General features: G+C 35.0%; 3 protein-coding genes across 5 annotated transcripts; all 3 read left to right on the top strand.

Annotated features, from left to right (window-relative positions):
- The first annotated feature begins 1116 nt into the window (after positions 1–1116).
- LOC105783819 (bifunctional 3-dehydroquinate dehydratase/shikimate dehydrogenase, chloroplastic) lies at positions 1117–5352 on the top strand. The gene is made up of 9 exons (XM_052626812.1): positions 1117–1422; positions 2690–2795; positions 2885–3103; positions 3193–3533; positions 3732–3795; positions 4044–4156; positions 4245–4357; positions 4452–4766; positions 5152–5352. The coding sequence occupies exons 1-9, from the start codon at positions 1208–1210 to the stop codon at positions 5193–5195; spliced, it is 1530 nt and encodes a 509-aa protein (XP_052482772.1). The 5' UTR covers positions 1117–1207; the 3' UTR covers positions 5196–5352.
- Positions 5353–5396: 44 nt separating this feature from the next.
- Positions 5397–7627, top strand: LOC128036060 (uncharacterized). Of its 2 annotated transcripts, XM_052626814.1 has the most exons (3): positions 5397–5608; positions 5799–5929; positions 7079–7627. In XM_052626814.1, the coding sequence occupies exons 2-3, from the start codon at positions 5816–5818 to the stop codon at positions 7529–7531; spliced, it is 567 nt and encodes a 188-aa protein (XP_052482774.1). In that variant the 5' UTR covers positions 5397–5608; positions 5799–5815; the 3' UTR covers positions 7532–7627. The 2 variants fall into 2 exon arrangements, with proteins under 2 accessions (XP_052482774.1, XP_052482773.1); XM_052626813.1 differs by having other exon boundaries at positions 5397–5929.
- Positions 7628–7954: 327 nt separating this feature from the next.
- LOC105782402 (uncharacterized) lies at positions 7955–12343 on the top strand. Of its 2 annotated transcripts, none has more exons than XM_012607112.2 (4): positions 7955–8120; positions 10001–10851; positions 10938–11054; positions 11144–12343. In XM_012607112.2, the coding sequence occupies exons 2-4, from the start codon at positions 10039–10041 to the stop codon at positions 12005–12007; spliced, it is 1794 nt and encodes a 597-aa protein (XP_012462566.1). In that variant the 5' UTR covers positions 7955–8120; positions 10001–10038; the 3' UTR covers positions 12008–12343. The 2 variants fall into 2 exon arrangements, with proteins under 2 accessions (XP_012462566.1, XP_012462568.1); XM_012607114.2 differs by lacking the exon at positions 7955–8120 and adding an exon at positions 8132–8848.
- The last annotated feature ends 4284 nt before the right edge of the window (positions 12344–16627 follow it).

Below are 16627 nucleotides of genomic sequence, written 5' to 3'. Positions count from 1 at the left end.
ACTCGTAGTGCAACTCTTCAAAAAAGAACGAATTTGTTGCGTGTCTAAGTATTGAATACTTCGATAGTTTAATAGCAAAAAAAATGAGGAAAGAGGGAAGACGTGCTTCAAAACGTGTTTCAGTAGACGTGTTTTCATCGAATAATAATAATGAAAGGTTCCTTTGTGCTTGAAAACGCATTTCAGCAGAATCAATTTCAGCATATGCGTGCTTCAAAGAGTCTTCAGTGTGTTTTAAAACGTTCTTGAAAATGTACCTGGATTCCCGGGGGCAAGGCACCTTTGTCAGGGTTTAAGTGGTGGTGGAGAGAAAGCTCGCCTAGCTGGACGTGCTTTCTGTCCACCACCACTCAAACCTTGACAAAAGTGCCCTGATCCTGGGAATCTCAGATCTTATCTTTTAGATATTCGTGGACACATGAGGACTCTCATGCGGGTAGCGACTGTAACGTTAGAGTAAATGTGATGCTCCTTTTGGGGCGATAATGGTTGCCATTATTAAACAACCCATTAATAACTACAACCGTTGTCACACCGACCCGAGTTTGACCTCTACTTCGACGGAACATCCGCTTTCCGCTTGAGAGCCCTCTTGTGTCCACATCGGTGTCAGCCTTCGGATAAGAATGAAAAGTTAAAGAAACTGTTTGCGTGGAAATAGATAAAAAAATAACGTTGATTACACCGGAAAGCCCTTCGTTTTTCTCTATGATTATGACCTCAATCTTATGTATGGTATATATAAGACATCATTTGTGGGTGTCCAAAAAGCTTGAACTTGTGATCGTATAATGACCGTTAACTGACCCCTTGTTATACTCGAACCCGTGACCGCATCATGATCGCCGATTGGGACCTCCACTTAGACTTCAACCCGTGACTGTATCAAACATTGTCACCCCGAAACTTGACTTCCATAGGATGAGTTTCTAAGGTAATGATCTTATCCCGGTATGACATATGAAATGTATGTGTTCTGAGACACGTTATCGCATTCCCAATCCCTCAAATTAAAAAAAAGGCCTATTTGACCAATTAAAAAAAAAGAGGACATATTTGAATAATTTTGCCTGTTTAGCAGGATATGTTTAGCTAATTTGACTATAAAAATGGCATGAAGAAATTAAGTTGGGGGGTTCATACAAAGACGTTGTAACTAGCATTCTTGGAAAAGTTCTCTTCAACCAAAGTTTGAGGTTGGTTAGAAATGGGTAGCACTGGGATTTTGAAAAACTCAACAATGATATGTGCTCCATTAATGGGTGAAACGGTGGAGCAAATGGTAAAAGAGATGAAGCAGGCCAAAGCTGAAGGTTCGCACCTCCTCGAGATTAGGTTGGATCATATCACCGGCTTTCACCCTCACCACCACCTTCCTGCAATCCTCGATAACAAGCCTTTGCCACTCATCATCCTTTACAGGTACCCATTTCACCACCTTCTTTTTTTGGCGTTGAGTTTGTTTAATGAATTTGCTTTTATCTTGTTTGAAAAGTTTTACGAAGACACTGAGATTACAGTATGTTATTCGGATTTCTATTTATTTAGGAAATTCTACCAATAATCATATCTAAATTCATTCAAATATGGGTAAGATAAAAATATGCAACTTTAATACTTTGAGGATAACATCGAAGACCCGTGGGATGAAAAAAGACCTTCCTTTACCAGTCAAGATTTGTATTTAATAGATTCATTTCTGGATGATAGTGTCTTCAAGTACGGCTATCAAAGGCACGGGGGCAATAGTTGGCGGGCCTTGGCCCTCAAAGTTGGTAAATTTATGGTTTAGCCCTATAAAAATTATAGCATTTTAAGTGAATATAATGACAAAATTTACATTTTGGCCCTTAAATAATTTATAATTTAATTCTGACCTTCTAAAATAGAAAATTTTTATTTTAACCCTTCTAAATTTTATGAAGTTTTATATTAATACATTGATAAAATTTTATTTTAGCTCTTCCAAAATTTATAACTTAATTTTGGTTAAAAAAGTATTTAGCTTCACTCTGGAAAAGATATTTAGGTCCCGGCCCACTCCCATTGTTATCACACATTTTTCCTTTTAAAGATGTAAATTATTAGGTAAAATTATCATAGAAATTTCTCTACTAAGAGTTAGATTGCATTTTATTCCTCTACTAAAAAAATATGCAAATTAATTGTTGTACATTAGATCAAAGAGCAAATTGGTCCTTTCTATTAAAAATTTCATCCTTGCTAAAAACTGGCATGGTGACAAAATAACCAAGCAATAACACGTGGCGTGCGAGGTTTACATCATGCTAATGTACAAGGCCAGTAGACCAATTTTTAACAGTAGAAATGGATTTGAAATTTTTGATAGAATGATCTGTTTACTATTTAATCTAACGTACAAGGACTGGTTTGCTTATTTTTTTAGTAGAGATGACAAAATGCAATCCGGCTCCTAATACCAAATTATTATTAGTCAGATTTGGAGTGAGTATTTAATTTTATAAGATATTTAGAGAATTATATTTTTATACTAACGTTTGAATATGTGAGGGACTCACAGAAAAAAGGATTTTTGAGGTGGGATTACAATATATGTTGAAGTTGTAGTATAAGAATAGTCTTTTTCAATAGGCTAAGATATTTATGTTCCACTCATATTTTCTATAAGTAGGTGCATATAAATTCTAAGAATAGGCCTTTGTTTCAGGCCTAAATGGGACGGTGGTCTGTATGAAGGAGATGAGCACTCCCGACTACAAGCACTTCGTTTAGCTGCAGAATTGGGAGCTGATTATATAGATTTTGAACTCAAGGTACCCTTTTACTATTGCTTAGGCTGCTATCTGTGCTATCCAAACTCGGAACGAGACTTACATCACATGCATATTATGTTCTTGTCCAGGTTGCTTCTCATCTTATCAGGGAACTGAAAATCAACTACCAAAGTGCTACCAAATTTATAGTTTCATGTCATATTACCGGTACAACCCCTTCAGAAGAAGAGTTGGCCAATCTTGCTGCCACCATGAGAGCTACTGGAGCCGATATCCTCAAGGTGGTTGTGAATGTAACGGATATTACCGAGATAGCAAGGATTTTTCATTTGCTTTCTCACTGCCAGGTAAGAAACTTCAACTCTATTGCAAATACGTTCGGAGAAGTATCTATTGTGTCTGAGATATAACATTATTAGATTCTATTTATTTGCAGATGCCAGTAATTGCATACTCCGTAGGGGAAAGGGGTCTCATAAGCCAGCTATTGTGCCCAAAATTTGGTGGCTTCTTAGCCTATGGATCCATCGAGGGACACTCGATTCCTGGCATGCCTTCTTTGTACAGTGTTAAGCACACTTATAAACATGACCTTATGAATTCAGAAACTAAAGTTTTTGGACTTGTTTCGAAACCTGTTAGCCATAGCAAAGGCCCTATACTGCATAATCCTACCCTCAGACATGAGAACTTCAATGGGGTTTATGTCCCTTTATTCGTTGATAATCTCAAGGAGTTTTTTAGCACCTATTCTGGTTCTGATTTCCCGGGTTTTAGGTATGTTGGTTCGACAACTTCATTCTCCTAGGTGATCAGTTTTTATCTTTTTGTAGATTAGGCATTCAAACACATTTTAGCCAGTGATTTTGTTTATTGAACTAAACCAGAACTGGCCTTGACAGATTTAGTTGAAAGCCATTTTCCATTATTCTCCAAAATGTAACTTCGAATTTTCCTCATTTAAACGAATTGTAGTGTCGGGATTCCGTACAAGGAAGCTGTAGTTGAGTTCTGTGATGAAGTTCATCCACTTGCAGAGGTTGACAATCATATTACAACTTATAATTTCCCATTTATTTGTACAAGTTTCTTGTTTTTCTTCTATATTAAACACTATATATTGACATGTGTACTTGTTTCGTATACAACGATTCTAGAACTTTTCTTTTATGCGCGATCCTTTGATGTTTCTGTTTCCTAATTAATATATAAAGATGGCAGCATTTACTTACAGTTTCATTCATATGCTTGAGAATGTAACAAAGTATTCTTTACATGCATCATCAGTCTATAGGTGCTGTTAATACTATTATAAGGAGACCTTGTGATGGGAAGCTGATTGGTTATAATACAGATTGTGAAGCTGCTATAATTTCGATCGAGGATGCTCTAAAAGGTACCTTACATTGATTGCAGATGTTTATTGTGTTGATTAGTGACATGACCATTCCGGTACTTCTTTACTTGTAAACTATCATCTTTAGGTACATTGATATCCGGGAAACTCTTCGTGCTAGTTGGTGCTGGAGGTGCCGGAAGAGCATTGGCATTTGGTGCTAAAAGCCGAGGAGCTCGGATACTCATTTTCGACATTGATTTTGGTATGTCATACGCAACTCCTAAACAGGCAATGCTCCCTGTATGCTGATATGATTTTCAATTATGATCTGAACCCTTTTTTTCTTGTGGAAAAAGAAAGAGCAAAATCTCTTGCTTCTGCTGTCTTGGGTGAAGCTCGAACATTCGAACAAGTCATTAATTTCCGACCGGAGAAAGGAGCGATCCTTGCGAATGCAACACCGCTCGGAATGCATCCATATACCGATCAGCGCATTCCAGTTGACCAGGAAACTTTGGGGGATTATGAGTTGGTGTTTGATGCTGTTTATACACCTAGAAAAACAAGATTGTTGAAAGAAGCGGAGGCTGCTGGGGCAATAACTGTGAGTGGAGTTGAAATGTTCCTAAGGCAAGCTGTTTCTCAGTTCAATCTGTTCACTGGTCAACAAGGTATCCCCTCGATCTCTTACCTGTTTAATCATCTTAAACTATATGGAACTGGGTTGCTCAGACTGGGTGTGAAAGTTAGATAGGGTATATTTTTTAAACAAGTATGTTCAATTTTTTTAAGGCCTACCATGTATTTGGAGAGTCTTTAGAGGGTCATATCATCATACCACGTTTGAAAATGTGCAAAAACTTTTTAGTTAGACCTTGTGAAAATTAAACAAAATGGACCCTTATTTGTATTCGACAGTAACATAGGTTACTATGTGTACTTTGAGGTGATGATCTGTGTTATTTCTTCCACAAAAGTACATCCTAATACTGGAGAAATATATGTAATTAGTGTGGAGGTTGTTAATATGGTTTTTAATTTGTGTTTGTTTTGCAGCACCTGAAGAGTTGATGCGGGAGATTATTGCGTCCCAGTTCTGATGTAGTGGATTACACTGAAACTTGAATAAAATTAATTGATGGAAAAATTCTAATAATTTCCTGATTTTTATAATCATGATTCAATGTATTGGACATGGAACATTGAAGATAAGTATTAAAATATATATATGAAGAGAAAATAATATGGTTTTTTTTTTTTTTCATTTGAATTAAAATACTTTGGTGACGGAAATAAAAAGTGCATTCCGAGAATTGAACCCCGGAACTCTCGCACCCTAAACAAATATCATACCACAAGACCAAATAGCCTAAACTGCCAATTAGCCATCATTTTATTAATATTTAAATAATATGCATATTCCTTTGTATCGAACCGAAGTTATTTACGGTGGAACCTGGTTCTCCAGCTCTCCTAAGTTTGTTCCCAGTTTTGTATTTGCCATCTATACCAGGTTTACCTCTCTTGCTTCTCTTCGTCTTCATCTCCCTTTCATTTATTCTACCAAAAGCGCCTCTTACTTGTCATTTTTTTCCTCACATATCGTGCAAGACTCATTTTTCCTTCTTTATGCTCTAGTCTTAACAATGCACTTCAACTGTTCGATATAATGCTTCTTTATACTATTTGTTTCTGGTTTTCAGGGGGTGTTGTCTGTAAGATGTTGAAGCAAGCGATATGGAAGGTGTTGAGCAAAAGGGTAGTTTCAGAGTCTGGTGATAAACTTCTTTTGCCTTGCTTGTATTTGCCCACGACTTCTTTTCACGCTGGACAGGTAGGTACCTTTTTTTTTCTTTTACTTTTACTTCAGTTTTTTTTTTTTTTTTATGGATACCCAATTCGTTTCTCCTTCGATATTTTTCAATTAAAACCAGAACCATTAACCATTGTTTTCCAGAGATTGTGTTCATAGTTTGATATTTCAAGAAACAAAACATGAAAAATCTTATTTTGCAACTTGTTTTGGCAAAGTCCTTTATGAGCGTGACGAATAAAAGAATTGAACTGGTGTTGACTGAAATAAGACTAAATTCTCCTCGATAGCAAAGTAGTACCATGAGAAAATGAACCCTGTGGAGAGTGAAATAGAACATGAAGTCATGTGCTTGGAGCCCAGGTCTCTGACCGCGTGCCTGTTGAAGAAATTATGATGCTAGTAATGTTCCAAAAAAGGGTGGACTGGAGAGATTTAAAACTTATTGTAACATCTACCCATACGGCAAACTTAAAGTAAAGTATGGCCTGCATTAGGGGTTTGAAAATGGTGGAGAAGAAAATTTGAAAGATAGAGAGGGAATACATAAGCTCTGTTCGTGCATCTTTGTTTTGTTGACGTGTTGATTCAAAGAAAATCGTGTAAATCTAGTTCGACGATGTATATAAGCTGTTCATTTATTTGATTTGTTAATTGGAAGGAAGTTGTGTAAATCTAGTTGAAAGGTTCTACTTTTCCAGAAAAATACCTGCTTCATTCCTTCTTCCTATTTCTTTTTGCTTAATCTGCATGCATATAACTCTGTTTGCATCAAATCTCAACCCCATCATCTGTCCAATTCATATTATCAATCTATGCTTATATGCCTAAGATGCAATGTGCAAAAAATAAAAGCATTGGCTTGTTGAACTAAGGTGCAATATGCATATATGTGCGTGTTTGATAATGAAGTCTAAAGAGTAGTCCAATTTTTCCGCAAAACATGCAAAATTTTCTTTTTCTTTTGTCGGTCAAAATGCATGATTTCCTTATAGTCTCATGTTTATTGTTGAATGCTCAAATATTGAGAAGTGTATAGTTTGATATTATCCCTTTTTTAGTGATATTATCCCTTTATCTGGGTTCGAGGCCCACTGGTGCCGAAGTGTTGCTTCATTAGCTTGTGAAGTTCAGAGTTGCAGACTTTATACAACATTTTCCCTTGTACAGGTTCATTGTTCACCAAGAAGTTTTTTTGGGGTAGAGGATTTTCTTGATGATGATAATAGCAAGCCATACACTTATCAGAAAGGAAAAAAGTCGAAGAATCCGAACAAGCATGTCTCATTTAAACAACGGACCGAAGCCTACATGGAACCATTTACACTCGATGTCTTCATCTCGAAGCGGTTTGTTTCCGCTTCTGTCACACATAGGGTGACATGTAAGCAAGTTGCAGTCGCAGGCACAAACTCGAAAGACATTAAAGCAGTACTGAGATCCAGATCGGACATTCCGGCTTGCTTGGCAATCGGGCGGATATTAGCTGAGAGAGCGAGAGAAGCCGATGTGTATACAGCTTCTTATACTCCCAGGGAGAGGGACAAATTTGAAGGCAAAATCAGAGCTGTGGTTCAATCCCTCATTGATAATGGAATTGATATTAAAGTTTATCTTGATTGAATGATTTGAATTATTGATCTTTACACTCTTTACCCAAACCTTTTGAAAGATATTTGTGTTATTTAATTAAGCTTGTGAATATGCTTGACTGATGTATTTCTCTCTCATTTCTATTTCCATTTTGATTTTATACCTCCAAATGAGATGCTTGTAATTGCAAATTGTGTGGGTTTATGCTTGGAAATAAGCTTGAATTCTTAGTGCTTGATTCTAGTAGCTTCTAAGCTTAATTGGTATAAATTAAAATATAAAATTTTATGGTATTTTGAATTTTAATCTTAATATAAAAATATAAAACAGTTTCAAAACAATATTTATTATTTTATAAAATATTTGATATTTGGTTAAGATATATATATTCTCAAAGAAAATAAGAAACACATCTATTGATTGAACTTTGCTTAGTTGACGTGGATTTTTACTTCGTTAACACAGATTTATATTCGATATTTTTTGTAAGAGCAATACACATAAAGGGTATTCTAGTAAGTCACAAAAGGGTTGTTCGATATCTTCAATAGGGTACGCTTCCTAGAAGTTTCCCCAATTCACAGCCCTAACATGTTTCTCTAATCAGACTTCAATCCAGGTCTTTTTTTTCTTTTTTTCCTTTTGCGGAATGTAATTTTATTTTCTCTCTTCTGTTTGGTTGTGGAGAAAAAAAAAGGGCATGTGACGGACTTTTTAGAAATCTTTTGTTCTCTGGTTTTCTTTCCTTATTTTCAAAAAAAAAGTTGTTGATTTTGATTTTGATTGGTTGCTATTGTTTATTCCCCTCCGAAAATTTATCAGTCTCTAAACGATTATTGATGATCTAATTTGATATCTGTGCAACGAGATGAAACGTATTAACAGTGAGCTTTACCTTTTGGGGGTACTGAGGAAGCCGTTTAGAATGAAACGAGTTATTTGGATTTGAAATTGAAGAATTTGTAGTAGATTTGTGTGGATATTGTGATGTTTGGTGAGAGAGAAAGCTAGCATTAGGTTCCTTTTAAGCTCCAAGTAGGAGAAAAGAAGGGAAAATTTTCTTCTCTTTGACAATGTTCTCTTCATCCTGTTCCATATATTTATATTGCATTTCTTTGGTATTGACGATGAGGGTGTTCTCAATTTCTCGGGGCATTGAAGAAGACATTTAGAATGAAAAATGAGTTATTTAGAATTGAAATTGAGAATGTTTATTAGATTTGAGGAAAATGGTGGAAGGGAAGAAAGAGGTTAAAGGAGATGGTTCTATGCCGTTTGGTACTTTTATGTCCCTGGATAATGTGATGTCTTGTGAGAGAGAAAGTTAAGAAACTTCAGTTTTCTGCAGTTAAGTTTCTTCTAAGTACTAAGTAGGAGAAAAGAAGGAAAAAAAAAAAATCTCATTTTTGTGTTCATCCTGTTCCAAGTCCAACTTATAGCTTTACATATTTTATTGCTTTGCTTTGGTATTGACAATTAGGAAGTTCTTAATTTTTGAAGCAAACATTTAGAATAAAAATGAGTTATTTAGAACTGAAATTGAGAAGTTTTGTAGATTTCTGAAAATTGGTGGAAGGGAAGAAAAGATTTAAACGAGATATGTTATTCTATACTGTTGTTATATCCCCGGTTAATGTAGTATTTGGTGAGAAAGAAAATGGAGAAACTTCAATTTTCCACTGTTAAGTTCCTTCTTAGTTCTAAGTAGGAGAAAAGAAAGGACTTTCTATGTTTTCATGTCAACTTTTCACAGTTGTATTGTTTGCTGTGGTTTTGACCTTAGCAAGTTTTTATCTTTGATTGGTGCAAATGCATGGATGATTGAGAGGAAGTTATAGCAAACAATGTTTGACTCGATATGGGTTTTACTGGTGAATATACCAGAGGTGTTTGGGACTTTCTATGTTTTCATGTCTGCTTTTGAGCCAGTTTTATAAATCAAGCACCATCACTAGGTGGGACCACTACTTCTCTTGCTCAAATGTTCCTAAGTATAAGAAAACTGGGAGAAGTCTCTCATTTTCAGTGATATTTTTCTTCATCCTGTTCCAATCCTAGTTAAAACTTTACATATCTTATTGCTTTGCTCCAGTATAGACCTTAGGAAGTTCTTAATTTTGATTGGTACAAGGGCATGACAAGAAGACATTATAGCAAATTGATATATTTTTTAATTTCAATATGGATTTTTTTCCAGTAAATACACTAGTATTTGGGGGCAGACTATATTTCTGTGTCTACTTTAGAAATCAGGCTCTACTGCTAAGAGAGACCATGAAGTTTCTTGCACAAATGTTTCTAGTTTCTGTAACCATATTCATCCAATATTTATGTTAAAATATGCAATTTACATATACGGTAAAGTGGATACGGCTTTTAATAAATAAAAACCGGTTTATTCCATATGTTTTTTTTTTCCCAAGAAGTTTATTTGCTGTGCTTGACTGGCTCTAGACATTCCCAAACTGCTCTTATCTGCTTGATTGTTAATTTGACCAGGAAAACAATTGGCTTCTATCACTCTGTGGGTGTAGACCATGGAGCAAGAAAATAACAAAAATGAAGGTGACAGTGCTGGAGTAGGTTTGGCACTATCACAAGCATCTGAAAAGAGAAGCTCAAATTTATCAAAGGCCAAATCTGACATTGCAAAGTCGATGGCCAGGAATTTCTTGAAGACAAGAGAAGCCACTCATACTTCTGAGGATTGGAGGAGAAATCGAAAGAAAAAAAATAAGAGTTTATCAGAAGGTAGTAAAGCAACTGAAAATGATGCTAAGAAGCAAAATTCAAGGGAAGAAAACCCACAAAAGGATGCTACCACCAGTATGGTGCATGTAGAGAATAGCCGGCAGATCGAAAAGAATGAAGAAAATACATATGGGTCAGGTGGCAAGGAAAAGAGTAGTAAGTCAAGTCAAAGTTCCAGAAAGCGAAGAAGGGGAGGGGGGCCTGGTCTTTTGAATAAGAACTGGAAGAATGAAGAGAAGCTGAGAGGTAACAAAAGGAGAAAATGGAATGAGCAGATGGAAAAGCGCAGGATTTCAGAGAATAATAACAAGAATAAAGAAAAAAATGATGGTAAGGGAAAGAAACAAGAAAATAAGATGAAAGAAAGGATTGATGGTCTAATATTTCTGTGCAATGCAAAGACCAAGCCCGATTGTTTCCGGTACCGTGTAATGGGGGTATCAAATGGTAAAAAAGATCTTGTGTTGGGTATCAGACGAGGGCTTAAGCTTTTTCTATATGATTATGACCTCAAACTTATGTATGGGGTTTATAAAGCATCCGCTTTTGGTGGCATGAAACTTGAGCCCGAGGCTTTTGGTGGGGCTTTCCCTGCTCAGGTACCATTTCATTATAGCCATCTTCCTCTAGTTACAACTCTTCCTCTTCACCCAAGAGATTTATGTACCAATGACATCTTTTTCAGGTGCGGTTCAGCGTCCATGCTGATTGTTTTCCTCTGGCAGAAAGCATATTCAAGAAGGCAATCAAGGAAAATTATAATAAAAATAACAAATTCAAAACTGAACTTACTGCTAGACAAGTGAGTAGTAGTATTCTTACCTGGCAGTTTGGTGTTGCTAGTTTCCTTTCATATTTTGGCTTTAACGACATCTGAATTTTTCCTTTCAGGTTCGGAAACTCACTAAATTGTTCCAACCTGTTGCAGTTCATTCAACTGCACTGCCTGTCCACTCTCCTCCATCAAGGGCAGCAGCTCGAATCCGTGAACACCCAAATAGGGAAGCTCATGATAGACCAAGGGAAGCAAGGCCCCCTTCAGACAGAGAAGCATCTGCTAGAGATCCTTATGCCAATATCAGTGGCAGAAGTTATCGTGTTTTATCTCACGAAAGGGATCAACAAATTACGTATGGAGAGTTAGCATCTGCTCGGAGGGAGGACATTCATCGTGATTTATACCTTAATGAGAATGATTATGGGGCTTATGGTTTTCAGGGAGAGAGAAGAAACTCGAGATTTCAGCCTCATATGGCTCCTAGATTAGGATCTTACCATAGAGATTATAATGAGCAGCCTCTATGTCAACCAGAGATGGCATACAGGGAATCTGTGCCAATTCAGAGAAATATAATTCCCTCTGATCCTCTTTACTTGCCTCAGAGAGAGTATCGGTCTTATGATTTGGGAGCTACACAAGCAATGCAATCAACCCTTACTGCAGCAACTGCAAATACATCTGTAGCTGCTGCTTCTACCTTGGATTCCTATGCTACAGATCCATACTATAGTCAATACTATGGTGGTTCAATAGACTCATACCTGCCACGTTCAGGTGGAGAGACACACCTAATAGAGAGTGATCATTTGAGGAGAGAAAACAACCAAGTGGATAGATCGTATTTAACATATGCTTCCGATGCTTTAGCCGATTACAACCAGATGCAACGACATCATGATATTAAGCCTGTGCCTGCGTCTACTTCAGTTTCATACCGCTACTCTTTTACAGGTGCATCTTTTTCATATCTGTGAGAGCCGGAGTTTGAGTATCTGCGCCCCTTATCCCTAACTTGGAGACGGTCATGAATTTCAGTTCGTGACTTATTTTAGGCTGTTATTTGCATGCAGCCTGTTGAATTTAAACAGGCATCTGTGATAAATAGTTTATCATGAATGTTTAGCAGAGAGCATTTTGCAAACCTATCGTTCCGAGGACTGTCTGTCTGCTCAGCTCTTTGCTAATACATTCTTTTAGCCAAAGTTGTATTTTGGTATGCTGGATGGGTTAAGATTCGCAACCTATGTTATTTCCAACTTTTCAAAATGTTAACATAATAATTCGAGTTGTTTTTTTTTGGGCTAGGAAAATTTATTGCTATATTAAGTTAATCTCTATTTCAATTTAAAAGCTCAATCCCAATTCAATTGGATTATAAAATTAAGGAGCTTGCATACATGAGAATCTTTAAACGTAAAGTGATTGGGAAAAGTTTGGTGTTTAGTATTGTTGTTAAAAAGTGTTTTGGAGAAATAAAATGTGTATTTTAGACATGGTTTTATAAAATAATAAATATGTATTTAAATAATGTTTAAATTAGTTAATATTATGATTTTTATTAAGGATATAAAATATAATTTATTATAAATTGTTATTAATATTTTAATATATAAAATATAAATTTTAAATATTTTTAAACAATTAATATTAATTATTTATAAAATTTAATTGAATATGTAAATTATATTTTAATAAAACTTAAATATATAATATTATATATTTAAAATAAATTTCAATAGGAAAGTAATTACATACCCAATATAAATATTATATACAGTACTTTATTAGGGTTAAAATTGTTTTTTTGTTCTTGAAGCGTATTTGCCAAAAGCAGAAGCTTGAAAAAATTGTTTTTGCTTTTGGGTTCAAAAACACTTTTAAAAAATATTTCTTTGTTTATGTTTTAAACGCTTTTGACACCAAAAATACTTTTGAGAATCAATGTTAAACTAAACCTTAATACCTGAGATGATTGAATTTATTACAATACAACGGTCCAAACCTAAAAAAAGGCATGAGTGAGTCTTCATGTTTTATTTGCTCCCTGAGTTTTAAGGAAGATCACTCCTTTAATAAAAATAATGTTCAAAGGATTTTTAATTGTATGCTACCCATCGAGTTTATGAGTGGATACAAACTTACGACACCTAATATCAAAACAATTAGGTGAAATTCTTTCAATTTTTATATTAAGTAGATTGGTTTCTTGAAGTAATTTAGTCTCCGTCAATTTCGGAAGTGAGTAACTATGAATATTTAATCATTGTGTTAATGTCTTCCATCAATTGTACATAAATTTGATTGGTATAATAATAAATTTAACCCTCAATTTTTATATATTCTGCGTAAATATTACGAGCTAAATTTGTTAAATCATTATCTAATTGATAGAATGTGTAAATGTTGTGGACTAAATTTATTAGGCTTTCAAATTTAGGATCTTCTGTTACACCAATTTCTTGGGAAACAAAATCATAGACACAACTTTAGAGCCAGATCGACTACTCCAAGTGCACTTGTCCATAAATCGATTATTGATACAAATAACATAAAGAAAGGTAACCAACATTTAGTGGAAAAAGCTAATCCCAAAGATTTGGGGTCACCATTGAATAACTTTCTTTGGATTTGAAATTGCATAAATATGACAATTATATTAATCTAAATAAGTAAAACTTAATCATTTGATCTTTTACCAAATCTCTCTCTCTTTAGCTTTTTTTCTTTTCTCTTTTTACCTTTTATGGCTTTTCTTTGGTCAGCAGTGAAATAATCATCGTTAGGAGTTGGGTTGTCTTGTTTTGTTGGGAATGGTCTCTGGCCGATCTCTTTGGATCTACCCTATTTCCAATGAGCTTTTTGGGTTTTTTTTTTGTTGGTGACGCCCTATTCTTCTTCACTTGATGGTGTCATGGCTCTTCGTCAATCTCACCAAACGAAACTTTTGGGAGGCTAGGAGTCTACACACAAGACCTTGTTCTAGTGGCTAAAGGCGAAGGAGCAACCTTGACTTCCTTCTCTATTGAAGGTTTAATCGGCACCACGGTAGATGTAGTGTTTTTTGTAGGCCTTTTTATAACACAACTTTCGTTAGAGATAAGCGTGCTGATGGCTTTGTACGACAGAACCTTCATACTTCCTATTCGCTTCTCCTTTTTGTCTCCTCTTATGACGGTGGAAACAACAGTTGGCTACTACCAGGGTTTGTTAGGGATTTGGGGGTTAGGCTCTTGAGATTTTGAATTGAATGCATTCTGTTTTAAGGCTCTTAGGCCATTTTTTTTGTATGATTTCTCTTTACCCTTTTTGGATAAAGTACACCAATAACCACTCAACTTTAATTTCAATAACAAAATAATCACTCAACTTTCAACCCAATCACTCAACTTTCAACCCAGTCACTAACGTTATCGAAAAGTGACAAATCAATCACTCATTAACATTTTTAGTTACAGGCCTAACGGGACAGGTGACATGGCCGGTTAACTAAGTGACGTGGCTAGTTAACTTGCCACGTTGGGCGAGGAGCTAAAGGGTTTAAGGTTTGGACGGGTTTAGGGAAAAGAAAAGAAAAGATGGATTGAGATTAAGGGGAAAAAAAGGAAAGGATCGATTGAGATTAAGGAGAAGAAAAGAAAATCGGTTGGGATTAACATTTTAGGGTTTAGTGTTAGACAATCAAAGGATTGAAATTTTTAGGGTAAGGGTTTATAAATTTATAACTAATATTCTATTATAAATTTATAAAATTTTCATTTCATAAACGAAGAGAAATTTAATTACCATATGCATTGTTGCAATGGGGAAATTAACTCAAATCGATGGGGCTGCACAAAAGTTTTATGATTTGTTGGAGTTATCAACTTTGAACGATTTGATCAATTTTAGGATTGCTATCGAGGAAGAGGGTTACGACATTAATGAGCCAAGCTTGTGGTATGAAAGAAGGATAGGCACGAAGAAGATAGGGTTCGAGGAACGAACGCCTTTTCTGATTGCTTCAATTTTTTGTTGCAAGGATGTGGTGAATTATATCATCAAAAGCGACCAAGTCGGTGTCAATAGGGTTTGTAGTTCCGATGGAGCAGGGCTTTTTATTGTGCTACTGCCAGTGGTTTTTTCGATTCACCTAAAATTGTCAAAATCTTGCTCAATGCTTGTGCTGATATTAATTTCGTTGATGCTAACGGAAATCGAACTGGTGATTTGATTGCTTCAACTAGTTGCAACTCAGATTGTAGCTCCATTCCTTCTCTTCTTCTTCTTTTTCTCTTACTTTTCTTCTACTGCCTAGCTAGGGTTCTTAAAAGGGTTGTTTAACTGAAAATAGACCCTCTAACGTGGCCGGTTAAATGATAGCAAGGACTCCAATGTGGCCGATTAAATGACAGGTCATTTTTCCATTTCGTTTGTAACGAAAAATTGTTACTAGGACTGATTTGTTATTTTTTGAAAGTGTTGGGAAATGTATTCATATTGTAGTAAACATGTAATTATTTTCTATGTATTTGAATGATAAATAAACAAATAAAATTTAATTTCACATTTCACTATTATATCTTTTGTTTTTCTGTCTTTCATGTTCTACAACCTAACGAAATTGTGTGTAATAACATGTTTTCAATGGTGTCAAAAACAATGGTTTTAGAACCACAAATCCGATGAGTAAGATCGTAATAAGTAGTATTTAAATTATATGAGTCAACTATAATTTATATAAAATTTTGATTTGATGAAATTTTAGTAAATTGAAAAATGACTAGCATAAATGGTTGTCCCAAAAGTTAAGTGGTTTCAAAAAATGAGGTATCAGGGCCTCATTTTTGTAAAAAACTTGTAACTATTTTTATTAAATATGTATGGAGTTACTAAATAGGTATGTGAATGTTCGGTTTGGAAATTTTATGGTTTAAATAGTTAATTTAGTAAAAGGACTAAATTGTAAAAACTTCAAAAGTAAGTTTCTATTATTTAAAGGTGTCACATGCTTAAGGGAAATTTAGTATGTGGACTTAAATGGTAAATATTATTTTTTTTTATAGTGGATGGTTTTAGGTGATTAAATGTATCAGCTAAGTACATGAATGTTCAGCTAAAAATTAGCTCCCAACAATCATGCACAATTCGGGTGCATGCTCCATATTTAATAAGCTATAATGAATCAGCTAGATTCATGTATGTTCAGCTGAATAGATGAATGTTAGCTTCTCATTTCCAGCAACCTGTAAGAAACAATTAAACTCACACACGGTTAAAGCTTCAATAGGACAAATTAAACACAAATAAATATGTATTTGACTAGGACCAAATTAAGTAAGCTAATTAGCTATTCATGCATTAAATTGGTCCTAAAATCAGTCACATTATAATTCTAAAATAAATATGCTTTGGATGTCGTCCTAGCTAGTACACATTTAATTAAATAAAACAAACATTCAAAACATGTAATTAAGACTGTAGAAGACTAAACTAAATTAATTTAGCTAAAATAATTAAAAACGTCTAAATTTAGCTAGCTGAGTTAGCTAGCTGATTTTGAATTCAGCCTTAAACAAATTGTAGATGTTCCTTGTGGAATCATCTAACACTTGATT

Source organism: Gossypium raimondii, chromosome 13 (assembly GCF_025698545.1).
Source record: "Gossypium raimondii isolate GPD5lz chromosome 13, ASM2569854v1, whole genome shotgun sequence".
In the NCBI taxonomy this organism is placed as follows: Eukaryota; Viridiplantae; Streptophyta; class Magnoliopsida; order Malvales; family Malvaceae; genus Gossypium; species Gossypium raimondii.
The sequence above is the reverse complement of the archived record's forward strand: the minus strand, read 5'-3'. Positions and strand labels throughout refer to the sequence as shown.